The 26,545-nt window shown below is 43.5% G+C and overlaps 2 protein-coding genes across 3 annotated transcripts; both read left to right on the top strand.

Annotated features, from left to right (window-relative positions):
* The first annotated feature begins 257 nt into the window (after nucleotides 1-257).
* u2af2a (U2 small nuclear RNA auxiliary factor 2a) lies at nucleotides 258-9,464 on the top strand. Of its 2 annotated transcripts, none has more exons than XM_031744154.2 (12): nucleotides 258-1,009; nucleotides 2,193-2,334; nucleotides 3,868-3,903; nucleotides 4,180-4,283; nucleotides 4,654-4,805; nucleotides 4,935-5,051; nucleotides 5,156-5,312; nucleotides 5,413-5,492; nucleotides 5,957-6,079; nucleotides 6,172-6,258; nucleotides 6,973-7,221; nucleotides 7,312-9,464. In XM_031744154.2, exons 1-12 carry the CDS (start codon nucleotides 961-963, stop codon nucleotides 7,444-7,446), a joined length of 1,431 nt encoding a protein of 476 aa, XP_031600014.1. In that variant the 5' UTR covers nucleotides 258-960; the 3' UTR covers nucleotides 7,447-9,464. The 2 variants fall into 2 exon arrangements, with proteins under 2 accessions (XP_031600014.1, XP_031600015.1); XM_031744155.2 differs by having other exon boundaries at nucleotides 261-1,009; nucleotides 5,156-5,294.
* A 5,140-nt stretch (nucleotides 9,465-14,604) lies between these two features.
* Nucleotides 14,605-26,323, top strand: cacng6b (calcium channel, voltage-dependent, gamma subunit 6b). The gene is made up of 5 exons (XM_031744334.2): nucleotides 14,605-14,677; nucleotides 16,270-16,983; nucleotides 19,564-19,638; nucleotides 24,552-24,689; nucleotides 24,822-26,323. Exons 2-5 carry the CDS (start codon nucleotides 16,626-16,628, stop codon nucleotides 25,040-25,042), a joined length of 792 nt encoding a protein of 263 aa, XP_031600194.1. The 5' UTR covers nucleotides 14,605-14,677; nucleotides 16,270-16,625; the 3' UTR covers nucleotides 25,043-26,323.
* The last annotated feature ends 222 nt before the right edge of the window (nucleotides 26,324-26,545 follow it).

The raw sequence follows: 26,545 nt of genomic DNA, 5'->3' as shown, positions 1-26,545 counted from the left end.
GGTAGAATTCATGGTTCCAATAATTACAGCAAGTTGTCCAGGTCCTGAGCCAGAAGGCTAGTGCAAGACAGTGAGACAGTAGTCAGGTTTGCAGTAGGAGTGACAGATGGGTTCAGGGTGTGGGTGGGATTATATCAGGTGATGAAGGTGGGTGTCACAAAATACGATGGTAAGTAGAGAGAGTGATACGGAGGCCTGTGGCGACCCCTAAGGAAGAAGTAAAAAAAAAAAAAAAAAAACTAGCAGTTTAAGACTGAAGTTAAAGGTTTCATCTTCACTTGAACTACAAAATAAAACTTTGACACTTTAGGACTTAGCATGTCCTTAGCAGATAAATTAACTTTGATGGGAAAAGAATAAAAAACAAGCGAAAACGGACACTGGAGCGTCTCTTCTTTCTCACTCACCGGAAACAAGGCATTCATCAACTTCCTGTGTCACGGAGCTCCAGGGAGACGGAGCAAAAAAAGCGGGCATACCGAAGTCTTAATTGTTTTCTCTAGCTTGGAAATATTTGAAAGCGCATATATTTGGCTTATAAAGCCGAATAACTGGCTACCGTGGATCATTAACTCCTCCGGATCCGCTTTGGGCTCCGAAAAGAAGCTCATTCATTCGGCGTTGGTAGCTAGCTAGGAGCCACGGGCCCACTATTCTTCTGGACTTTGCTACAAGCTAGTTAGCTAACGTTAGCAGGCTAACCCATGCGAACACGTTTTCTTTATCAATGATTCTGCCTGTTACGTTGTAAATAAATACTCTGCCGCTAATATATGTTCTAGTTAAACATTTTTCGATAAATCTATCGTTAGGTAAGCTACTAGTCGAGGCTAACTTTCCGGAGCTGCATCTGCAAGACACTTGTTTTTAAAAGTGTTGTTCACTTTGTTGCTAGCTTAAGCTAGCCACCGCCAACTGAGCAACGCAGTCCCCGAAAGCGTAGCAGGCTTCAGCAGAGAGATGTCGGACTTCGACGAATTCGAAAGACAGTTATCTGAAAACAAACAAGGTAAATCACTTTTTTCTTTTTACATCAGCATTTAGAACGCCAATGGTGCCTCTGTTTGTACAGGCCGCCATCAGTTTATCCAACTGTGGCCATGTCTATTTACTGGAACAGTATTAAGCAAATTACTAGCCCACAGTTTTACGGGAATATTGCTCGTCATTTTATTCTGTTGGATGAGCATTTTTCCGACTTTTCTGTAAATTTACCGGTAGCCAAATAAAAACTAAATAAAGGTTACTGTTTCTTTAAAGCATTGTAAGTTTATATCATGAGCCAAGACCAGCTGACTGAATAATTGGTGCAGCTAGCATTCATTCTTTGCAGCTGTTGCGTGCACTGAACGTTTCTAATCCAGATTACTGGATGTTATTACATCAAACTTTTCGACACACAACCAGTAACTGTACCAGTTTAAACAAAACTTATCCGACACAGACTGTTTTCAAGGTAGATTTGTATAGATCCACACACTATGAGTTGCATCCATGTAGTGGATGGGGTTTATTAAATTCTACAAGCTGACCAAGTTATTATCTATAAAAGCTGTGGTCTTGTTTTTAAAATGCTACGATAACCAGTATTTATTTATAAAATGCTAACATAACCACTTTAGCATTGCCTTATAATTTCAAATATCCTGCTGTATAGCACTACAAGGCGTTGGTCTTATGTCTATGTAAAGTTTATTTGGTTTATTATACCAATCTGTAAGGTAAGCTATGTGTACACCCATGCGGTACACAGGACTAATATTGTGTGGTCTCCATAGGACTTCAAAAATAGCTGTGGCCTGTGGACATGGGCTTTTTGTGCAACCATAGACAGGGAGCAGTGGATCTTTTTGGGTCCTGTAGGTTATGAGTGGATATTCTGTATCCAGCTTGCCTGAATGGATCCTACAAATACTCTTTCAAATTGTTATGAGGCAGTTTTGAGGCTGTGTTAATGCTTTGAGCCATTCCTCATGGCCCTTGCTATCTAGGAGTGCAAGACAGTGGGAACGAGATGTAGTTGGATGTGGATTGTACATTTCAATTAAACATCCACAAGATGATCAGTGTTAAGTGTCACCTCTCACTGGTTTTAATGCTGTGGCTAATTGGTGTATATCCCCAGCTAGCTATGTATCCCATTTATGTGCAGTCATGCAATTTATTAAACACTTAATATTTAATTCCTACAGCTGAAAGGGACAAAGAGAACCGCCACCACCGTCGGTCCTCGTCCCGCAGCCGCAGCAGAGAGAGGAAGAGGAGGAGCAGAGACAGGGACAGACGTAGCAGAGACCGCCGTGGAGACAGTAAGGAGCGGAGACACAGACGCAGGTCAGTACCAGTATGCAACTACATCTGGGCCAGCAAGCAGTCAAAGCTACTGTTGCGTCAAGAATCGCCCCACTATACTGGAATGTAGTGTACATCATATAGTCATCACACTGGCCGAAAATAAAGCATCTCCAAAGAATAGTTCAGATTATATTAACCTCTGGACATCTTCCTAGTACAATGACAAGAGCTACTTTACGTGTAAGAAGCTCAGCTTGTGAGTCCAAGTAAACTTGGATCTCACAAACATACAAACACTTTGTACATTTTTGAAGTTTTAAATTGCCCTATATATATATATATATATATATATATATATATATATATATATATATATATATATATATATATATATATATATATATATATATATATATATATATATAAATGTGTTGAAACACCAGCTTGTCTAAACACCCTCGACTTTGCGCTGACATCCAGCCAGTTTCGTGCTGCACAGTAGGTGGCTGCAAATTCCAAACTCAAGCACATGCGCACAAGAAACTGACACTATAGAAATTTGTTATGTTTGCAAAATGCAGCCCTCTCCTTCTTGGCTTTTGCTGTCATCTGTTCTTTTTCTTTTGTTTGTTTGTTTTTTCTGTGTCTTAATAGCATATTGTGTTACTGTTCAGGACAACAAATGCACTTAAACACATTAATCAGAACTAAAAACTAGCTTAGGGCAATGAGCTTCTGCCACTTCCTGTTGACTGTGGAACTCATCATGCAGAATATCAAGAGTCAAAACTGTTTTTTAAAAAGAATTTCAGGTCAGTCCTAGATTAAAACACACAAAAAGTGCTATTAATAAAACTCCAGAAAGAATCTTTTCTGAAACATAGATTATTTGCATATTCACAGTTGCATAATATCAGGTGTCTCTGAAATGTGCTCCCACTTTTTCCCGTGACAAGCCTGATCTGCAGTCTTTGATCAAATCTCCTTAAGCTTCTCGCTGTGGGAAAATTGTCCGTTCTTCCAAGAACATCATCTTTGATACCAAAGTGACAAAAGCTTGCCTGTTGATGGGGGAACACATAACCCGTATGTGTTTATGCTCACAATTCGCCAGTCTTTCCTTCACTTTCACCTTTGGATTGCATGTATATACAATAAATTTTCATTTGAAGTCACACATCTCCTTAGTGACTGCTTCATCATGTTCACTCTCTTGCGGACTTCTGCAAAGTTTTCCAGTTTCCTGCTTCTTATTGGCTGTGAATGTGACCTCTTTGCTTGACTGCTGCTTGACTCTTTTGTTTCTCGGTACCAGTATAAAACGCGTTACTTGCAGATATGCAGTGTGAGTAGTTAAAAAGATGTAATATTTGGCTCCTCAATTTTTAAGGATGTAATTTGTGCTTTCATTGCCTCATTAATTGTTTGAATTCGTGCCATCTGTGAGGCTCACTTAGTGACTGACTGACTGACTTGTATTCAAAATGGAAGCTCTAATTTTGTCAAGTGGAAATGTTGGTTAATGTGTTTATTATTTGAGAGAAATGTGAAACCCTTCCGATGTCATTTCAGCTCACCATCCAGCTTCCCCCAGGACAATGCTGGAAGGTAATACAGCAAACTAACACAAAGATGGTTTGTGCATTACTGCAGCAACTGGATTCTAATTATCTTCTTAGATTCTGTCTACCATTTAGTATGTAAATAACTGCCTGGTTGAGGGTTTGCTATCCCTTTTATCATCTTTAACATGAGTTTTACAGTGTTGTGATTGAAATGTAGTCTGTCTTGTTCATTTCTGAAATCAAACCATCGTTTCCTGTAGTAGTCCAGTGTGAGCTAATGAGAGATATTTTACATGATGATTGTCTGTTCCTCAAACAGCCGTTCTCCCCACCGTGAGAAGAAGAAGAAGGTAAAGAAGTACTGGGATGTCCCTCCACCTGGTTTTGAACACATCACTCCCATGCAGTACAAAGCCATGCAAGGTAACCATCCATTTTCCTTCTCGTCTCATCTGTTTATGTTTACTACAATATTTGATGCTGCATTACTTGATTGAAAGACATCTTTAAAGTGGATCTATTATGCTTTTCCTTATTTTCCCATCATATATTAAACATGCTCAGTTTGTGTAAAAGTACTCGTTTTCACCCTTAACAGTAACATAGTAGAACTAAGGGGCTATACCAAGGCCCAGCTTAAGATGAAAAATGATTAATGGAGTCCAAAAATGCAAAATATGAAGAATAGAAATGAGCATAATAGTTCCACTTTTATGTGCATATTAATCTCCCGCATTGCTTTATTGAAACAACAGAATGAGGTTGTTAAATATTTCCTGTCTTCACGCTCCAGCTGCAGGCCAGATCCCAGCTACAGCCCTCCTGCCGACCATGACTCCAGATGGCCTGGCTGTTACTCCAACCCCAGTACCTGTAGTGGGTAGCCAGATGACCCGACAGGCTCGTCGGCTCTATGTGGGTAACATCCCCTTTGGTATCACAGAGGTGAGTAACAGGACAGCATTTGACTTTGGCTCCTGCCCTATAAACATCCTGCAGTAATTTATACTCATGTTTGGTCGTTATTGTGCAAACTAACACAATCTGTTATTTTTTCCCCTCCCTTCTGTTTAGGAGTCAATGATGGACTTCTTTAATGCCCAGATGCGTTTGGGTGGTCTTACTCAGGCCCCCGGCAATCCCGTTCTTGCAGTACAGATCAACCAGGATAAGAACTTTGCCTTCCTTGAGGTAAGTCAATTTTCCCATGAACATTGATTGTTCTCTCTTGGTATAATCCTAAAACCATGTTAAAATATGCAGTTTTGAAGTCAGCCATCTTTTGTCTTGTGTAGTTCCGTTCTGTGGATGAAACAACACAGGCAATGGCCTTTGATGGCATCATCTTTCAAGGCCAGAGTCTTAAGATTCGCCGTCCCCACGATTACCAGCCCCTGCCCGGCATGAGCGAGAACCCCAGTGTCTATGTGCCTGGTATACAGACAATTAATGGTTTTTAACTCTAATTACTTCTGGCACAATTCTCAGCAAATTGTAATCTGTGTGAACTCAATTTCTCCATTAATGTTTCTGCCTGTTGCTCCTCCTGCAGGTGTGGTGTCCACAGTAGTCCCAGACTCTGCTCACAAGCTCTTCATTGGTGGCTTGCCTAACTACCTGAATGATGACCAGGTCAGTGTTTGTGCCTTAAACAGCTCATCTTTTCTTATAAGTGCAGTACAGCTTGTTCAGTATCAATTGTTCTGCACAATACACTTACACACTCACCTTGCAAAACAGCCCAAACAACACTATACATTGCATTCTGTTATACTTTGAGTCCTGTATTTCTCACATGGCTAAAGAACCTCAGAGTGTACTCTGTTCTTTCTTGTACTTTTTCTAAAAAAAAATGTGCATACATCTGCATAGAATTTCCACCAGTATTGAAACATTAAAACACAGAAATGCTATACATACTGTGGAAGAAGCAAAAGAGAAGGAGCATTGTGTTATTCTTTTTATTTTTGCTGTCATGTTACCCAGTAACACACCTTGAACAGTGGTGTTCATGTTGGGAATGTCTGGTGTTAGTGAGACCCGTTGGAAACCATTGGAAATGCCTTGCAGTGACCTTTATGCATCATGTGTTCTAGGTGAAAGAGCTGTTGACGTCATTTGGCCCTCTGAAGGCTTTTAACCTGGTGAAGGACAGCGCCACAGGCCTATCCAAAGGATATGCCTTTTGTGAATATGTTGATGTCAACCTTAATGACCAGGTAACCAGTCCAACAGAATATACAATGCTATCTCTGTAGTATTTGAAGGGTTTTTGAAGGCATGGTTTTCAACCTTGTTGATGTCATTATAGGCTATTGCTGGACTGAACGGGATGCAGCTGGGAGACAAGAAACTTCTGGTGCAAAGAGCCAGTGTGGGATCGAAGAACGCAACTCTGGTAAGTGTCCAGGAGCTGGACAGATGACAGCGGGTGGTGGGAGGATTGATGCTCTTTTAGAGAGTGTAAAATGCATAAAGATTGTTTGGCCACTCTTCTCCAGCAATTCATAAAGTTACTCTTAAATTTAACCATTTACAAGTGCTCATCTAAATGTAGTACATTTTTAGTTGCCTCCCCCTGCTTTTATTATTATTTTATAATGCTTTTATTATTTTATAATAAAAGCAGACAAAACGCATGTAGCAGCACTTTCCTTATCACTGCCTGAACTAATCTATGTGTAGTACATCCATTCGGATTCAATTGGATGTGGTACAATAATAATAATAATGAAATATGAAACAGACTTATTACTAACCGGCTATGGCCAATGAAATACTGCTGACTGAAGCTCGGCATGAAATCAGTCAAAAAGTGGTTCACCTGAAAACACATTTTCTCAATATTTTATGAACCAGCAGCCGACATGACCTAAGGTTAAAGCTGCAACCACACTTACGAAAACGGTGATTGGAGACCAAACAGAGTTTAAGCTGGACTGCGATTGTTTGGTAACAGGGTTGCCTGGTGGGTGGCCATGGCCTGTAGTTTTTTAGCTGTGAAAATAGATGTAAAGAATATTAAATTGTTGGCTTTATACAGTTTACTGTAAAATGTAGAGAAAGCTGTGCTTTAAAATGCCTCATCTAACCTTTGTGTGTCTCCTTCCAGTCGAGTATAAACCAGACTCCAGTGACGCTGCAGGTGCCAGGTCTGAACAGCTCCGTGACTCAGATGGGCGGCCTGCCCACGGAGGTGTTGTGTCTGATGAACATGGTGGCCCCTGAAGAGCTGTTGGATGATGAAGAGTATGAGGAGATTGTGGAGGACGTCAGGGATGAGTGCAGCAAGTACGGCCAAGTTAAAAGCATTGAGATACCTCGACCCGTCGATGGCCTGGAAGTGCCTGGAACCGGCAAGGTAGGAGCCGTTTACATTTGACTTGTGGTAAACAATGCTGTGAGATGTTACAAGCCCTCACTGCTGTTTTATTTTTTAAAAAAATTTCAGATCTTTGTGGAGTTCACATCAGTTTTTGACTCCCAGAAGGCCATGCAGGGGCTGACAGGCAGGAAGTTTGCCAACAGGGTGGTGGTGACCAAATACTGCGATCCAGACGCCTATCACCGCCGGGATTTCTGGTAGAGGACGCATGACGAGAAGAGGGGAATGGGGAGGGCGTGCACTGCCAGTTTCCAAATCAGCCCCCAAAGTGATTTTTTTCTTTTTTTGTAGCGCAACGTTTCAGGTCGATCTGGGAGTATTGTTTGTTTGACAGTGGTGATATCCAGATTATCATTGGAGATCTTCACGAAATATTCAGCAGTTAAAACAGAATTGGAAATAGAGAAGGAGGAGAATTTGTGGGGTTTGTTTTCAGTACGTAACAAAAGGGGGCTAGGTTTGGTTGCTAGTGGTGTAGCTGGGTGGGTGGGCAAGTCAAAGATTTTTGAGAAAAAAAAACAAAGTGTGTAATAATAGGTCCAGGGGTTGGGCGAACATTTTTTTTATACTTTGTGAGACAGGGATGTCATTTCTGGGTGGGAGGGGGGGTGCCACACTTTAAGGTTTGTATTTAAATGGAGTTAGCCTGTTTTAAGTACATTAGGACGGAGCCGTGGTAGGGAACTTACTGGAAGATTGTGGTTGAGAGATGGTGGGGGGGGGGCTTAAAAAAAATTGTGACAGGGAGGTTTTAGGGAGATGGAGAGGAAGACAGGAGGGCATTTTCATTTGACCATCCAGTGTAGATACACAGTAGCTGTAACATCCACTTCAGTTTTTCTGTCATCATTAGAAAGGCAAGAGAACGCTCTTATACTCTTATTATTTTTTTCCTCCCCCCCCTGTCTGGACTCTGTCATTTCCTTATATTCCTTATGTTCATCATTTTCATCAGACTGCTGCCCCCCACCCCCCGCCCTTCAGGACGATCTCTAGAAAATCTGTTGTCTGATTGGACTCTATCTGAATGTCAACTGTAATTGTTCTGATACTGTGTGTAGCTTCACTGATTTCAGCTGTAATATCACCCTGCATTCAGCCCCTTAGAATAACACAAACTGCAAAAAAAAAGGAGAAAAAAATAATTTTTAATTATGCGCTTTTTTTGTTTTTGTTCTAATTTTTGCAACTTTTGTCACGTCCATCTTTTGTGAACAGCATTTTAAAGGTGAGATTGTTCTGTCTCAGCAGTTCAGCCCTGATTTAGTTTAAGAGACAATAAAGACAGATTGGGAGGGGATTTCATGGGGGGATATATATTTCTTCCTTACCAACGAGCCTTAATGTTATTACATGTCAATTTGCTATTGAAAGAAATATGGCTTACCCCTCTACCAATGATGTCTATATATTCATGTATGTCACTGTCTTGTCCTTCAGCCAGCTCACATTTTTCCTCGTTTCCCAGCAGATTTGAGATGTAAGATGTGTTGGACCCAGTTGTTTGTTTGTGCAGCGTCTCACCTCTTTGACAAGACCAAATAAACACGCGACGAATACCCACGACTCATGTTGTACTGCAGAGTGAAACTAAAATCACAAAATGCCAGATTTGTCTTTCAAAAAAATAAACAAAATCAGAATTAAAAGTAAAACTAACACTACAATCTCCTTCAGAAATTTTGGGCTTTGAGGAGATTATTTAGGGAAAAACAAAGTAACCCGATTTTTAAATTTTAGTGTTCACCGTTAGTCATTGTTCTGCTGTTGAACTATTTGGAAATTTCACTAAATCTGAGGTCAGCTGTTGGGTTGATAGAAAACAGTCCCTGTGTACGTAGACACAATCTGCTTATCGCTCATCTCCCTTATCTTCTGCCCTGTATCCTCCGAGGACCACATGTTCAAACTGTATGGGCTTGAGACTGCTTTCATTTGATCCTTTGGTTTGCTTACAGCCCTGAAAGAGAGACTGTGTCAGTGATAACACTTTAGAGATGTTACTCCTTACTTTCTGAAAATCTGCTTTTCTTGTTTCTTTCTTCTTTTTTTTTTTTCTTTTTTTTTTTAAGTGTCTTTTAGTTTTTTTTTCTCTGGAAAAAATGTGATTTCTTAAATGATTTAAAACCTAAAAGCCACATATAGTTTATAAAAGCAGAAGCAGTCTTTCATTTGTCCAGTTTGTTTTCAAATGTTGATTAAAACATGAATTTACATGACTGCTTTTCTTCCCTTTGTGCTTCCTCTTCCTGTGCACGCCCACATCCATTCACCACACTGTAGCAGAGTTAATAATGGAGATGGAGTAGACTGGAGCTACTGTACAGTCAGCTTCATTGACCTGATGGCATAATTAATCAAAATGTGTAGTTATTGGTAATGTCCAAATGATGGTGCTATTTCACAGTCACTAGACTGACTTTTTATGTAAGGGTAGCATAAACATTGGTCACACACAGGGGCCAGACCCCCTGTTTACCTTCAGAACTGCCTCAGTTCTTCATGACATAGATTCAACAAAATGCTTGAAGCATTCTTCAGAGATTTTGATTCATACTGACCTGTTAGTTGCATTCAAGCAGCCAGTTTGAGATGATTTGATCTTCGCGACTTGGTGTGTCAACTTGCTTGAAGAAGTACTCAGAGCTGCATGGATATAAAGGGATGGACAACAATATTTGGGAATACTGTGGCATTTAATTGATGCTCAGTTGCTTCTAAGGGGCTTCTAAGTATGCCAAGAAAATATCCCCACGCCATTACACCACCTCCAGACAGCCTGAACCTCCGATACAAGACAGGATTGATTTTATGTTTAAGCACAATTCTGATCCTACCAACCGAATGTCACAGTAGAAATCAAGATGAGGCAATGTTTTTCCAGTCTTCTATTGTTCAATCTTGGTGTCCCTTTGTGAATTGTAGCCTCATTTTCCTGTTTTTAGCTAACAGGAGTGAGAGGAGCATGCTCTTCTGCTGCTATAGCTCGTCTGCTTCATCGTTCCATGTGTTGTGCATTGAGAAACGCTCTTCTTGCTTGTAACAAGTGAGTGAGTGATTGCCTTTCTTCCCATTCCTCAGTTTCAACTTCAGCAGGTCATCCTGACCACGTTCTCGAGCTTTAAATGCATTGGGTTGCTGCAATGAGTGATTAGAACAGGTGTACTTAATAAAGTGACCGTGAGCATGTAGTTTTCATATATATAGTTTTACATATTATATTTTTGACAAATTTGTTTTTAAAAGTTCAACTACCTGAACTAGACAAACTGAATTCAACTTTATTCCATATACAGGTGTGTACTTTTTAATATATATGTATATATATATATATCATTTATTTTCTTCCAATGAACCTATTTATTTCTTTTTTTTCTTTTTTCTTTTCTTATTTCTTTCTACATCTCACAAGGTACAAAGACTTAGGCAGAGCAAAAGCTGGATCGCCTTATTCAGCCAGGATTTCATGTAAAATGGTTACAGGAAAGCAACTACACTCTGTCATGCAATAATGTCCTGTGTCAGCTCTATACTACCCATCTCTATCTGCATCGCTGCACCTCACTGCACAAAACCCAGCAGCAGCAGGGCCTCTGATGCAACACTCACTACCCAGTTGTTCCCTCCGGACAAAGGTAAATCAGCAGCTCTCTCATGCAGTTGAAACCATGTCCACTGGAGCAAAAATGGAGAGCTGACCCTGAGTCTTTTAGAGATGGCTGTCTGTCATGAGAGCTGCTGAATGTTATTGGCAGCCCTCCCTCATGTACATTGTATACCCTCCCCAGGCCTAATGCTGCAGTAAAGGCTTGTAAATACATTATCTCCCTCTAGTGGTGGATGCAAGACTCCGGTGATGGTCATTGTCATTCTAGGCAGTGCATCCCCATTGATCTTCATTCAGAAAGATAGAACACTGCAGCAGTGGGAGAGTGCAACAGTGGAATAGAATGGACACATTGAGTACATGATCCAATTTGTATTTAATCCACAGGAGGTTAAGCGATGTAAACACCTCACAGGAAAGAACTTAATAATACATACATGTCAAAAACATTAGTAGAAATGTGTCCTGTTGATGTTCTTCCACCTGTGTAAAAATGAGATTTCATGTGTAAAAAAAAAAAAAAATGTCAATGACATCTCCCTGTCACACTGTCAGAGCTCATTTGCAATAGAAGAGATCAATCATTAATGAAATGCAGACAAGCCAAAATGGCACATATTTGTAGTGTTTATCATTTAGAAAAGGGTCAATGGGCAGGAAACTGGAACTTTAAAATATTAATCTACAGAGCAACAGCTTTAAACAGAACACGTAAACTGCACAAAGACTGTAGGCAGTTTTTCTCAGAATGCATGAATTAATGTATAGGGTAATGGTGGTGATGAAATTTGGGAATTTACAGTTGTAGTTTACATACATTGAACATGAGCATACATTTTATGGTAAATATGGGCTTTTAATGAACACTTTGAACTGTTCTTTTTCCAGGGTAGGAATCTACGCCATCAAATATATAAGTCCATAATATTAATATTTGGTCTGTTAGTAAATTCAATCAACATCCATCAACAAGCTTCTCACATCATTCTGGTTGGATATTTTACTTGTCAGAATTGGTAGAATTCATTAAAATTGATTGGTTTCCTGGCACAGTTAATGTTAAGCTAATGTTAGCCTGCTTTTCAAAACCAGTTTTGTTTTGCTTTTGTTCCGATTGTTCCTGAACATCCTTGCGATTATTGACCCAACAGTGTCCACGTTTCAACTATCTAGCTGTTGATTCGAGGTGAAGTTGAAGAATTTGGACCATGGAAATGTGCTGATATACCTGAATTACTTGTACTTACATAAAATTGTTTAAAATAATGGATGATCTTGGAATGTTTTTTTGGAAATAGCTTCAAGAGACCTTCACAACTTCTCTAAATCTGCAGTTCTCCTTCTTATAACTTCATTGAGTTCCTTGCACTTTCCCATTGTTCTGAGCACTGGTCATTCTAATGAGTGATGCCAAACAAATCCTTTGCATGTTGGAAAAGAGAAACTACCCTGCCCTTGTGGTGTTAAAAGACACTCGAGACCTTTCAGCACCACTTATTAAAAGTTTAAGTGCACGTATAGATTTGGTGTATAGCTGTTAATGTGTACCAAGACACATACATTAATATATACATCCAGCAGTATGACTGAACATTAAATTTTCACTTTAATCCAGTTATTAAGTCTTACCCCTGAAAAGATTGAGGGTTTTCTCCTAACTGCCCACATCGCTCTCAGTGATCTCCAGGCGTATACCAAAAGGTCAGTTTATCTTTTGCTGTCTCAGTGGCATCTGCCTTAACAGCTGCTGTTAATAAAAATGTGTCCTTTTCTCCAGGAAGATATTTACCAAATGACCATAGAGCATCATATCAGATCTGTTACTCATTGATCTGTTCAAAAATGACATTGATTAACAACGATTTACTACCTAATAGAAGGAACCTGTATCTCTTTATGTGACACAGTGGTACATCTGTGGATATATGGGAATTTGTTTCAAGGTGTGATGTGTTGTTCCTTCAGAAATGCTCTTCTGCATACGTTGATTGTAACGGGTAGTTATCTGAGTTACTGTTGCCTTCCTGTCAGGTCGAAACAGTCAGGCAGTTCTCCTCTGACCTCTGGCATCAACAAGGCAGAGATGCCCAGAGAACTACCGCTCACTGGCCATGTGATTGGCTAATTATATATTTGCGTTAACCAGCAGGTGAACAGATATAAAAGTCCCCCTTTTCCCTTCCCGGATACTCAGGATACTTCTGCAGTCCCTTTTTTTGTTTTATCAAGTTCATTACTGAGTTTTAAAGATTTTTGCAGGATTGTTAGTAGTAGGAAAATCATCAGATGCTTCAAGTGGGCAAATACTACTTAGCAGCATGAAACTAGAATTTGCTGTAGCTGTAATATGCATAAGTGTGAACGGCATGCGCATGGGTGCATACATGAGCGTGCAGTTCAAGCATAAATCAGCACTACTGACAGGGGCACTACAGTGACGTTAACACAAGACTGTTCATGTCAGCATAATGTAGAATATTGATGGCTTCCGACTGTCTGTGGACACTTTGTATCTATCTTATATGATGGACGAGCAGTGATGGTGTGTGTAATTAGAGGAAGCGGTTTTAAAGAATTGGCGCACATGTGTGCCTTAAAACAGATAGTTGTCCTCCACATTAATTAATCTATCATGGATGTCACGCATTTAGCATGTGCCCTCTGTCTGAAGAGGCCATCTGCAGACTGAAAAAAGGAAAAGAGAAGCAGAGTTTGACTGTTTTGGACATTCCAGGTGTTTATTTCCCTGTCACAGCCTGCGGCCTACTTTGTCCCTTTTCTGCGATTGTCTCCTGTTCTGTGTTTCTGTCCCCGACTCACTCTCGGTTTGCATCCCCGCACTGCCCCCACCTACTCCACCCCCGCCCTCCCTTAGTGTTGCTGGCTGCAGGGTTTGGCCTCCCTCTCTCTCTCCCTCTCTCGCTGTGCCACGTATGTAACCTAAACTGTGGAACGGCCAAGCAGGGATGGGCCGCGAGAAAAGCTTTCCACAAGATCAGCCTGAGCCTCTGAAGTCTCCCTGGACCTTGTTCAGTGAGGAATGAAATGGGGGCTGCACATTCTCATTTTCCTCTCTGTACCGCTTCATTTCAGCCAGTGTTGTCCATTTCTGCAGCTACCTCAGACTTCAGCATTCCCTCACTGTCTTTTTTCCCCCTTCTATATGCGTCCCTGCATGCTGTGGCTCTTTTTAAACCCCAAGTACACTTTCAATCTGTCTCTCTGTTAGATTTTCACCTCTTCACAGTGTATTGTGTTGCTGTAAAATGCTGTTCTGGCCCCTCTCATATAAACACAGACTCCTCCTTCACCCTTACTTAATGTCATTAACAGGTGGCTGTCCGAAATAGACACACACACACACACACACAAACAGCAAGGCTGTCGCAGATACAGACATGTTTTTTATCATGCTGGCAGGCTTGTGGTCATGTGAGCGGACCACCCTGCAGCACCTTTCCTCGCTGATTTAAAATTTGAAACATGTATGGAGCATGAGCTGGATGCTGTTGAGATTAAACGTGAGGTGTAAGGACAGTCTGGGGGCCAAACACCAGACACACACACTCACCCACCCACACACACAGACGGACGCACACACATCGGTGACAGTGTTAACCAACCAGACTCCAACCCCCTTCACATCCCCCACCTCCACTCCTTTACACTCACTTTCCATAACTCTTACGTTCCTCTCTCCCACCCCTTTCCTCTCTCTCTCTCTCACTCTCTCTCTCTCACACTCACTCTCACATCACTGCTCTCCCCCCTCTATTAAGTTTCATGCTTCTCTTCCTCTCGAACTGAACAACACACACGACACAGGTCAGATTTATTCTTCTTTTCAATCAAGTGCATTAGCCAGCTGTTGCTTTCTTACGCCCACGTGTCACACAGGTGGCGGTGGCTGTCACCGGTCAAGCGGTAGAGAGAATTTCTAATTTTCACGACAGCAGAAAATGCAGCATGAAGTTCTGTGTTCAGCCGTTTTAGAATTTAGGCTACTGCACCAAAGTTTTCATTGCATTATAGTATATATCTTTATATACATGCTCTATATACCCTGCTAAGGATAATCCTTCACTGCAAAGTAAGCACTTGTTTGTGTCACCCACCCCGAGAGCAGCTTGGCTCCTCTGAGCCGCCTGATCACACTGTGGTTAATATGAATGTAATGTGATCAAGGTTTGTAATTCTATGACCACTAATTTGGCTGTCAGCAGCTGCAGTATTGATGTTCTTTATTACAGTTAATGTTGGAGGGTTATTTTAATGCACGGTTGCTATTCCATACCTTTGGTTCATTAGTGACACGTATGTATCTGCCTTTTGTTAGCTATAAAATGATTTTTACCCCAGCTGTCACTTAGTGCTTGTTGATAAGCTGATATTATTGTTTATTGACATTGCAGAACCATCTTCTCATGCTCTGTGTAAACGCTGTGTGCTCTTACGGAATTGTTATTATTGTGATTATTGCGGGGAAGACGACATGCAGCACGACTAAATGAGAATTTTATTTTTTTCGTTACATTTTTATTATGTTTATTATTATGTCTCCTCATATACTACAAAGTATCAAAGACAAAGGCTTTGTGGTGAGACTTTGCACATGTTGCCTATATTAAACCTCTGATGCTGTCAGCCCAAAGCTCTGAATTAGGTGATCCGCCAACTGTGTGTGGCCTGCTGGTGCTGCTTTCCTAACTGGCCAGGCCTCTCGCCTCCACTCTGTGACCTGTTGGACCTCACAGCAGAGTTAATTACTATAGCCCCGTCTCTCTGTCAGAGGGTTCAGGATTGAATTATCACCTCTCGTGCAGACCATCGACACCGTTGTGCCCCGTCACTCACTTTGCTTAAATCGCTCCAAAGGTCCTTCGCTCACAGTTGAAAGTCTTTGTAAGCTGGGACCGAACTCGTGCTGAAGCACACATGTGCAAGTGCACAGCCGCTGCTACATATTCCCAGTGTTCCCGGTATAAGTAATGCAGCCTGAGAGGTATTTGTGGCAACCCATTATCCCCTCAGATCAAAGGGGATCTGTGTCTAAGCCAGAGATAGTGTACCTGCTCAGACAGACGATGGGTTGTCAACTCATCTGGGAAACTGGAAGCTGGGTGGTCCGGTGTGACACTGTGGCGTTATCTCTCACCTTGACCTTGCACAAACCCACTCCAGTAGCTCTTCCAGTCCAATTGTTTCTACATCTCCAGCAAAATCTGCCTTTATGGGAATGCCATATGGCTTATCTATTGTTGGCTGAGAGCATGTCATATGGCTTTTAGGGAGGGAATACTGTAGATGCTGATAAAGCTGTTGGAAATTAAATATTACGCTGGTGATGAAAGGATTTTGCTCTGGTGAAGCATATGCTGGCTGCTCTTTCATCTTTCTGTTTCATCTCTCTTTTTCAGAGGACTGGACGGAAAACAGACAGACAGGCTCTCGTGGTCCTTGCCTCCATCTATCCCATTTTGTCATTACCTCACTTCATCTGACCCCCTCTCCACTTCACAGTAGTTCTATTCATATCTCTTATGTCCAGCCCATTTATTTTTACTTGATCTTCTCACTGCTTTTGCTCAAATTATCCGTCCATCACAGGACAGCTGAGAGCTCTCTTACAAACTTCCGCCTTCTGAACCTAAAACTTCTCATTATTTGATTCTAATTAAAAAACTTTTCATCTATTATCTGCGTCTCTAATCTTCATTTGAGGTGTCTTGTCCCATCCCTTGTACTTCCTCGGTTCTGGCCACTTTAGATCAGTATGTGGTCCAACTTCTTTGTACAACAGGATGAGGAGGGTCGCACAGGGGTGGCAGGACAGAGTGGAGGTTTGGCTGGAATGAAAGGTGGTAGAGGACAGAGGCGGATCCACAAGATGAGTGACAGCCAGGAGGGAAAGATCAAGCTGGCTTTCTTTGTCTCTATCGTTGGTGTGACCCTCACGGTGCTGGGCATGGGGACAGAGTTTTGGGTGGAGCTGGCCCAACCAAAGAATTTCAGCGGCAACCAAACCTGCCAGATGGCCCATTACGGCCTTTGGAAGGGCTGCATCCGCACCCTATCGGTGGATGAAATAGACCCAGAGAGGACAAGCTGTGGTCCTGCTGATCTACGTGGAGGTGAGACCTCAGAGTGGTGTGTGTGTGTGTGTGTGTGTGTCTGCGTGAATTTGTGTAAATCTGTTTGTCCTGTGATCTGCACAAGATGAGCTGGCGAGGTTTCTGGAGGGACTATTTTGTGTTTAACTCCCTGTCTGCTTTCCTTGCAAGTCTGAATTGAACCTGCCATCATGTTACAGTATGTGTATCGGTATCAAAGTGGATTAACAGCAAGGGGTCAGAGACTGTTTGTGGAAATAAGTTGCTGACATCACCCTTAATCACTGCAGGTTTTCTGTGCCATGACAAATGCTGTAAAATAAGAGCGAGCTGTCATAGCCGATATAATGTATGCCCCCTGGGAATACGTTTGTAGGTCTTTGTATCTGAACTCATAAGAGGCTGAAAAAATCTCTGTTGCCACTTTGTTTAAAAAAGTCATTTGCATCCAACCCGAACAGTCTTTATATTTCTGAGCAACATTTTTATGAGTTTTGATATAGATTTAAAAATAAATGTATTCCTTGTGTGTATGTACGCTTGTGTGGATTTCCAAAGGAATAATGAGAAGCCGCTTGCGTAGATACAGTATGTATGTAGGTCATCCTACAGATAATGTGCAAATTGAATCATTAAAAAGTATAAAGCGTGAAAATGCATTCAAGTGCATAAATACAGTGGTGCTTTATCAGTTCAGATCCTGTTGTACCAGCACACAGCAGCATGCAGGTACAATATACAGCATATTTGTTGGCAGTCATAACATGATCTGTGTAACAGGGCATTATTAATATTAAGATTTTCTCCTGACTAAGCATCGAATCATCTCCTGTTTTACCAAGAGTGCAGACAGGTGATAAAGGGGCAAACCAGAGGTTTATTGTGCTGATGGACATCCATGTTTAGAGTAGTGACAGGTTCTTTCTAAAAGCACTTTATTCAACTTGACCATGGTTATGTTCTCCGGAGTGCGCCGATTATCTGCACAATGACCTATTTCTGTCTGAAAAGCGAGTCTGGAGACGCTGGAAAGAGGCAGGTACTGGAGGAGAAAGACTTGCTCCTGGAATCACTCCATGTATCATGGATTTTGCCAGGACCCAGCAGCGGTCTGAAGAAACCATAAAGTCTCTTTAAATTTCAGAGACACAAGTGGTTCACATATACAACTTAACATGTTGTCATCACTTTGAATGATCCAGTTTTCAAGGAAATTTTATCTATCCTTTGCTAATTTATCTTTCTTGCCTCTTTGACTGCTTCGAGCTGGCAGATATGATTCCAAGATGCTCTGTTGGTGTTTGAGAGAAGCCAGTATGCTTCTGACAATCTTCATCACACGTCCCAACACTGTTGGCCCACGCCGCCTGTCACAGATGGCCGTGAGCTCATCATGTTTGCAGGAAAACAAATGTTTTTGCCATCTATGGTTCCCCATTTCACATCCCTGTTTACATGCCTCTGGCTCCCGTCCCGCTCAAAGTGCGGCCTGACGATGCCGTGTCTGTCATCCAGAGACCAGCTATCCATCTTCGCTGCCTGCTGGAGAGAAACATGACGGCTCAATAATTACAGTCTCAGCAGGGGTAGTGGGAGCAAAACCAGTTGACTGTGATAGCATAATGTGTTACAAAATCAGTATGGTTGACAAATGGACGGTCTGCTTCATTAAAAAATGTTTGCAAATGCCCTCAGCCACAGCTATATTTGTGTGGTGAGGAAGGATGTCAGAATGTGTGTGTGTGTGTGTGTGTGTGTGTGTGTGTGTGTGTGTGTGTGTGTGTGTGTGTGTGTGTGTGTGTGTGTGTGTGTGTGTGTGTGTGTGTGTGTGTGTGTGTGTGTGTGTGTGCACATGCATGTGGTCATCTTGGAGCACATAATTTTCAGTGGGTGAAAGTCATCACTATGCACTTGTGAAGCCAAACGGAATCTGACTACTTCACAGTTTTTGTCTAAATATAGAGAAGGGGAAACGAGGGGGGACAGACAGGGACCGAGTGAGAGTGTATAACTAATGCAGTATTAACTAACCCCCCTGTGTTTCCTCCCCCTCTTGACATCTCCTGCTCGCTCGTCTCACCTCCTTCTCCATCTGCGGCTACCCTCTCTCTTTCCCTTCACTCACCACCCTTCCATCTGCCAGCAACTCACTCCTCCTTTTCACCGCTCTCATCCTCTGAGCCTGTATCCATACTTCTCGCATCTTCCTCCTTCTTTTTCACCCGGCACATCCTCTTCCCGTCTTCTGTAGCCATGTCCCTTCATTAGCCTCCATCTGCCCCTTCTCTCTGTCTACCACTATTTCTCCCCTCTGCCATCCACCCTTAGTGTTTTGCTGTCTCTCACCCTCTTTGGCGGCACCATATGTGCAGTGCTGGAGTGTGTGTGTGTTTGTGTGCAAAGAGGTGTGTGTCTCTGGGTATTCCAGCTAATGCTCGATATAAATAGGAATGATGCCTGGAAGGACAGAGTGCATGGATGCATAGTAGGCACATCAGAGAAGACAAGAAGTCGTCCATAGGAGAGTGAGTGTGTAAGTGTGTGTGCGAGCGCGTGGGTGCATGTGTGTTTCTTTGTCTGATCTCTTCTTTATGCCCACAGAATCCAACTGTACTTACTTCAAATTCTTCACCTCTGGGGAGAATGCAGTCATATTCAAGAAGACAACTAAGAAGAGTGAGATGTTACACCTTCCCCTGGACATGCACATTAGCAGTTACACCAACAGCTTCTTCTTTCAATAAAGATGCTCACTGCGGTGCTCACAGGACCGTACTGGTGGTTTTTGCATGTTTTAGACCATTAACTTCCTCTGCCACCCCTTTTCCAAAGCAAGCCATAAGCTATCAGACTGATTAATGTGTTTGCTGTGCTGCCCAGGGAGCCACTGGTTTCAGTGTAGTTTGGAGATAAGCTGGATGAGAATTAATAGGCTACTTACATCACAGCAAACATCAGTCATTTTTATCTTTTGGTCATAAGTTGTGAGCAGGGGCTGTTTTGAAAACTTGCTTGCTGATATGGTTAAAGAGAAGGTGGCATTTGACATATGAGCTGTGGGAAAGATTTGCTGTCAGTGGCTGCACAGTAGACTTGGACATAATCACACCAACAGATATGCACAGTCATCCATCCATCCATCCATCCTCATCCGCTTTATCCGAGATCGGGTCGCGGGGGCAGCAGCCTAAGCAGAGAAGCCCAGACCTCCCTCTCCCCAGCCACCTCCTCCAGCTCATCCGGGGGAACACCAAGGCGTTCCCAGGCCAGCCGAGAAATATAATCTCTCCAGCGCGTCCTGGGTCTGCCCCGGGGCCTCCTCCCGGTGGGACATGCCCGGAACACCTCACCCAGGAGGCGCCCAGGGGGCATCCTTGTCAGATGCCCGAACCACCTCAACTGGCTCCTTTCAATGTGGAGGAGCAGCAGCTCTACTCTGAGCCCCTCCCGGATGGCCGAACTTCTCACCCTATCTCTAAGGGAGAGGCCAGCCACCCTTCGGAGGAAGCTCATTTCTGCCGCTTGTATCCGCGATCTCGTTCTTTCGGTCACTACCCACAGCTCGTGGCCATAGGTGAGGGTCGGGACGTAGATCGACCGGTAAACTGAGAGCTTCGCTTTTACACTCAGCTCCCTCTTCACCACGACGGACCGGTGCAGCGTCCGCATCACTGCAGCCGCAGCACCAATCCGTCTGTCGATCTCCGGCTCCCTTCTCCCATCACTCGCGAACAAGACCCCGAGATACTTAAACTCCTCCACTTGGGGCACGAACTCATCCCCGACCCGGAGTGGGCACGCCACCCTTTTCCGGCTGAGAACCATGGCCTCAGATTTGGAGGTGCTGATCCTCATTCCCGCTGCTTCACGCTCGGCTGCGAACCGTTCCAGTGCGAGCTGGAGGCCCTCACCGATGAAGCCAACAGAACCACATCATCCATAAAAAGCAGAGATGAGATTCTGAGGCCACCAAGTGAAAGCCCTCCGCCACTTGGCTGCACCTAGAAATCCTGTCCATAAAATTATGAACAGAATCGGTGATAAGGCAGCCCTGGCGGAGCCCATCACCCACCGGAAACGAGTCCGACTTATTGCCGGCAATGCGAACCAAACTCTTACAACGGTTGTATAGGGATCGAATGGCCCGTAGCAATGGGCCAGACACCCCATACTCCCGCAACACCTCCCACAGGACACCCGAGGGACACGGTCGAATGCCTTCTCCAAGTCCACAAAACACATGTAGACTGGTTGGGCAAACTCCCATGCACCCTCAAGTATCCTCGAGAGGATAAAGAGCTGGTCCAGTGTTCCGCGACCAGGACGAAAACCGCATTGTTCCTCCTGTATCCGAGGTTCGACTAACGGACGAACTCTCCTTTCCAGCACCCTGGCATAGACTTTCCCAGGGAGGCTGAGGAGTGTGATCCCCCTGTAGTTGGAACACACCCTCCGGTCTCCCTTCTTAAAGTTGGGGACCACCACCCCGGTCTGCCAGTCCAGGGTACTGCCCCTGATCTCCACGCAACATTGTAGAGGGCGTGTCAACCAGGACAGCCCTACAACGTCCAGAGCCTTCAGGAACTCGGGCGGACCTCATCAACACCAGGGGCTCTGCCACCGAGGAGTTGTTTAACTGCCTCAGTGACCTCGACCCCAGAAATTGGCGGGTCATTCCCTCATCCCCAGACTCTGCTTCCTCCTCGGAAGACGTGTCAGTGGGATTAAGGAGGTCCTCAGTATTCCTTCCACCGTCTGACAATTTTCTCAGTCGACGTCAGCAGCGCACCACCAGCACTATACACAGTGCAGGTAGAGCACCGCTTTCCCCTCCTGAGACGCCTGACGGTTTGCCAGAATCTCTTCGAGGCAGTCCGAAAGTCTTTTTCCATGGCCTCTCCGAACTCCTCCCACACCCGAAGTTTTGCTTCAGCCACTGCCCGAGCCGCATTCCGCTTGGCCTGTCGATACCTGTCAGCTGCCTCTGGAGTCCCACAGGCTAACCAAGCCCGATAGGACTCCTTCTTCAGCCTGGTGGCTCCCTTCACCTCTGGTGTCCACCATTTGGTTCGGGGATTACCACCACGGCAGGCACCAACCACCTTGCGGCCGCAGCTCAATGCAGCAGCTTCGGCAATGGAGATGCTGAACATGGTCCATTCGGACTCAATGTCCCCAGTCTCCCTCGGAATGTTGTTGAAGCTCTGCCGGAGGTGTGCGTTGAAGATCTCGCGGACTGGGGCCTCTGCTAGACGTTCCCAGCACACCCTCACGGCGTTTAGGTGCACCGGGTCTGTCCAGCGTCCTCCCCGCCACCTGATCCAACTCACCACCAGGTGGTGATCAGTTGACAGCTCAGCCCCTCTCTTTACCCGAGTGTCCAGAACATATGGTCGCAGGTCTGGTGATACGATTACAAAATCGATCATCGACCTGCGGCCTAGAGCATCCTGGTGCCACGTGCACTTATGGACACTCTTATGTTCGAACAAGGTGTTCGTTATGGCCAAACTGTGATTTGCACAGAAGTCCAATAACAAAACACCACTCGGGTTCAGATCAGGAGGCCGTTCCTCCCAATCACGCCCCTCCAGGTCTCGCTGTCGTTACCCACGTGAGCATTGAAGTCTCCCAGCAGGACAACAGAGTCTCCAGGTGGGGCACCTTCCAGCACCCCCAGGGACTCTAAGAAGGCTGGGTACTCTGAACTGCCACTCGGTGCATAAGCGCAGATGACAGTCAGGACCCGTTCCCGACCCTGAGGCGCAGGGAACAAACCCTCTCATCCACCGGGAAAAACCCCAACATACCGGCAGCAAGCCGGGGGATATTAGAATACCCACCCCAGCCCGCCGCCTCACCAGGGGCAACTCCAGACTGAGACAGAGTCCAGCCCTCTCCAGGAGACTAGTTCCAGAGCCCAAGCCATGCGAGAGGCGAGCCCGACTATATCTAGCCGGTACTTCTCAACCTCACGCACTAACTCAGGCTCCTTCCCCACCAGAGAGGTGACATTCCATGTCCCTATTGCCAGTCTTGGCAGCCGGGATCGGTCCGCCAGGGCCTCCGCTCCTGGCCGCCGCCCAACACACAATGCACCCGACCCCTATGGCGCCTCCTGCGGGTGGTGGGCCTGCGGGAGGATGGGCCCATGTCTCTCTCTTCGGGCTGTGCCCGGCCGGGCCCCATGGACTAAGGCCCGCCACCAGACGCCGCCCTCGGGCACCCTCCCCGGCCTGGCTCCAGGCGGGCCCCGTAACCCTATCCCGGCAGGGTAAACTGTTCCCTCGATGTTCTTTTCATACGGGTCTTCTGAATCGCTCTTTGTCTGGTCCCTCACCCAGGACCAATTTGCCATGGGAGACCCTACCAGGGGGCAAAAGCCCCCAGACAACATAGCCCCTGGGATCCCTGTGACACACAAACCCCTCCACCACGATAAGGTAGCGATTCACATGCACAGTCATGTGAAAAAGAAAGTTTTCACGGTCCCGTGAAAAATAAGTAAGGGTATACCACTTCTCAATCATAGTCATTAGCCAATGAGCATATCCCAGCTAACCCTTTCTGACTTTAACAGTGACCATAATTTACAAAATGTACTTAGTTTTTTACTCAATATAACCCGAAACTAGAGAGTGAGCCCATAAACGTGTCAGTAAATTTTTTACAGAGGTCAAATAGGAAAGGAAGCTGATGGTCATTTTCCCATAGGCACAACCACAAATCTTCTTGCATCCAGAAGAGTCGAGTCGCCCCCTGCTGGTTATTACAGAAAAGTACATTTTAACGCTTTGTACTGTGTTTATGGTTTATACTAACTTTGTGGCAATTTTTCAAAGCAACGATTCCTAAAGTGTTGACCGGGGCCCCCTGGTGGGCTATGAAAGTACTGCAACTGGGCCACAGTAATAACAGAAATTCTGTTTGAAATTACAAGTATGTAGAGTTACATATTTATATGACTGTATTTATTTGTTTAAAAAGAGAATAAAAAATTATAATAAGAGGTGGCTAGTCTGTGATATTACTCGTTACTCTGACCTAAGGAATTGGTTCCTTCAAAGCATCTTCACAGCCTTGCCTGCAGCTTTCCTGCCAGAATAGCTAAAACCATGTATAGTGAAGTTGGACAAAACAAAACTACTGTTTGTCTATTTCTTTCATCTCACCTTATTTTGGGGGTTATTTCACCTACCATAACTACGACCATTCCTGTTATCTGCAATGCTTTTATTAATGAAATAATATCTACGTGCTGGAGAATCAAAAAACAAAACAAAAACAGCAGAATTGGCACTGGCTATTTTTTGGGGTCGCACCTGCTCAGGTTTGGAATGCCAGGAAAATCTGTTTTAAGCAGAGCCAGTACAGGAAGCAGCACAGATGACATCATTTTTGTTCTTTAACAAAAATTCAGATTTAACCAGAATCCCAGAGGAATCAAACTTGTGTGAGGTGGTGTAACATAACTAGTTTCCACACCTCACAATAATTTTTCCCTCTTCTGTGCTGCAGATTTCTTTCTGCATGCACTTCTGAACACCTGCACTTTATATTTTGTTATTTCTCGCTGCTCTCCCTCACAGGTCTGAATCTAGCAGCAGCTGTCTTGGCCCTTTTGAGCCTGACCATGATGGTGATGGGCTCCATATGCATTGCCATGTCGCTCAGCAAAGGAGTGCAATTCTTTCTTAAGCCAGCCTCCTTCTGCTTCATCTTATCAGGTGGGATGTGACTTTTTTTTAGTCATGATAGGACAACCTTTTCATGAGTATTTTAAGGATTGTAACTGCTGATTGAACTTTTAAATGTTGGACCCTCTCACTCCCTGTCTTATTTTTTATCTTCTCATGCAGGTGTACTGGTCCTACTCTCTGTCCTCATATTCCACCAGTCTGTGCTGGCCTTACTGTCCAGTGACCAATCCATACCTTTACACCATGAACTGTCCTGGTCTGTGGCCTGCGTGGGCTCAGCGGGAGGCATTCTTATTTTCGGAGGCATCCTCTTCATCATTCTCGCTCTTCCTTTCAGCCCATGGCAGAAATGCTTTCCACACAAGAACAGCGACACCTAGCCCTCTGATGCTGCCCACAGTATTCACAATGTCTTTGTTTATGAAGAAGGAAAAACAAATTTCTGACAGCTGTGATGTCGAGCTTGCTCTTGGCATTGGATTTGCCAGAGAAGCCATACTAACTTGGTCTTAAATTTACGAAAGGGAGTCAACAACACATACACAACACAGCATGGCCTACAGAGGTAGATTTTGCAACGACGTGCTTTTGTTCATTTTAGCATAAAATCGAATGACTGACGGGGCTACTGCTGACTTTTTTAGTGTTTACTCAAACCTGCGTCACAAATAGGTTTGTTAGTCCACCTGTAGCTGTACAAACATATAAACCCAAGCTTTATACTGGGATAAGTAGTGTAGATGCTTTTCTTTTTAACTGCTAAGACTTTTTTTTTTTTTGAGGTTTGAAAATGTTCATAGTCTGCTTTTTATGAAAGCTCATCTCTCCCTAAAAACACAGTTAAATTAGAATATACAGTGTAGTCCATGCCCTGGAGAAACTCTTCCTATACTGTTTTCTATTGTGACTATTGGCAAAATTACAATATTTAGCTTTGCGTTTGAAGATAAGGGGAAAATGTTTTGTTGACCCACACACTCACTCAGTTCTCATGCCTACTAATGTCAGCTGACTTTCTAATCTCCGCTTGCTGTTCTTGGAAGAATGTGATACAAAATAATGCAATAGAAAATCCAAATTTGGACTTAAAATCTGTTCGAATTATAAATAAATAAGTGAAAACTTGGAATCAGTGGAATCAGGCTGCTTAATATTGTTATTTTTTTAATTTCTATTTATATCATGCTTAAGTTGACATATATCAACATTAAACAGAAGCAAATGCTTTGTTTTGATAGCGCTAGTAATCATATGATGTACATGTTATATGAATAGAGCAAGCAGGAAATTCTATTAAACTTTTTAAATCTTAATACTTTATGTGTTACTATTTATTTTGTTACCTGTGTTTTACACTTGTGTGAATGCTGCTTTAGTGTATCAGATGAATGTAAGTTGAATGAAATAGATGAAACACTATGCTGTATATCAGAGAAGTATGTGGGCATGCGTCCTCTGTATATAAAAGGATTTTTTGTGTTTTATGAATGGTCAATGCTTGTGGTGTTGTCTCTAATCACTCTATGTGCAATGCAGTAAATACAATTTATTTTGTCCTAGGATGCTCACGTCTCCAACAGGAAATGTTGTTTTACAGTATGTAAACTGTGCTCTGTTCTGCTCATATATGTACAGTATATGGCACCACTATTGGTTACTATTAAAACAATTTGACATAAAATAGCTGCCTTCCTTTGTTCTGCTGGCACGACACCATGTCTGCCCTCCAATTTGACATTCACCCATTTTCACCCCTTTGCAGCGTGACTCTTAACCCCTCTGCCAAACACCCCCCTCCCCCAGACTCCACTCCTCTATAATTAGGCCAGAGCTCATCGCAATGCATTTCACTGCAGAGGTTGGGAAACTTAATACTTGAATTT

Source organism: Oreochromis aureus, linkage group 11 (assembly GCF_013358895.1).
Source record: "Oreochromis aureus strain Israel breed Guangdong linkage group 11, ZZ_aureus, whole genome shotgun sequence".
NCBI classification, from domain to species: domain Eukaryota; kingdom Metazoa; phylum Chordata; class Actinopteri; order Cichliformes; family Cichlidae; genus Oreochromis; species Oreochromis aureus.
Note: the sequence above shows the minus strand (reverse complement) of the source record. Positions and strands in the feature narration are given on the sequence as shown.

What these genes read in the sequence shown, in the direction of transcription:
- u2af2a (XM_031744154.2), top strand. Translation starts at nt 961, where the DNA reads ATGTCGGACTTCGACGAATTCGAAAGACAGTTATCTGAAAACAAACAA. An exon ending in ACTACCTGAATGATGACCAG is followed by an intron (nt 5,493 to 5,956) that starts GTCAGTGTTTGT and finishes CATGTGTTCTAG; the next exon opens with GTGAAAGAGCTGTTGACGTC. An exon ending in ATGTCAACCTTAATGACCAG is followed by an intron (nt 6,080 to 6,171) that starts GTAACCAGTCCA and finishes ATGTCATTATAG; the next exon opens with GCTATTGCTGGACTGAACGG.
- cacng6b (XM_031744334.2), top strand. Translation starts at nt 16,626, where the DNA reads ATGTGGTCCAACTTCTTTGTACAACAGGATGAGGAGGGTCGCACAGGG. An exon ending in CAAGAAGACAACTAAGAAGA is followed by an intron (nt 19,639 to 24,551) that starts GTGAGATGTTAC and finishes TCTCCCTCACAG; the next exon opens with GTCTGAATCTAGCAGCAGCT. An exon ending in CTTCTGCTTCATCTTATCAG is followed by an intron (nt 24,690 to 24,821) that starts GTGGGATGTGAC and finishes CTTCTCATGCAG; the next exon opens with GTGTACTGGTCCTACTCTCT.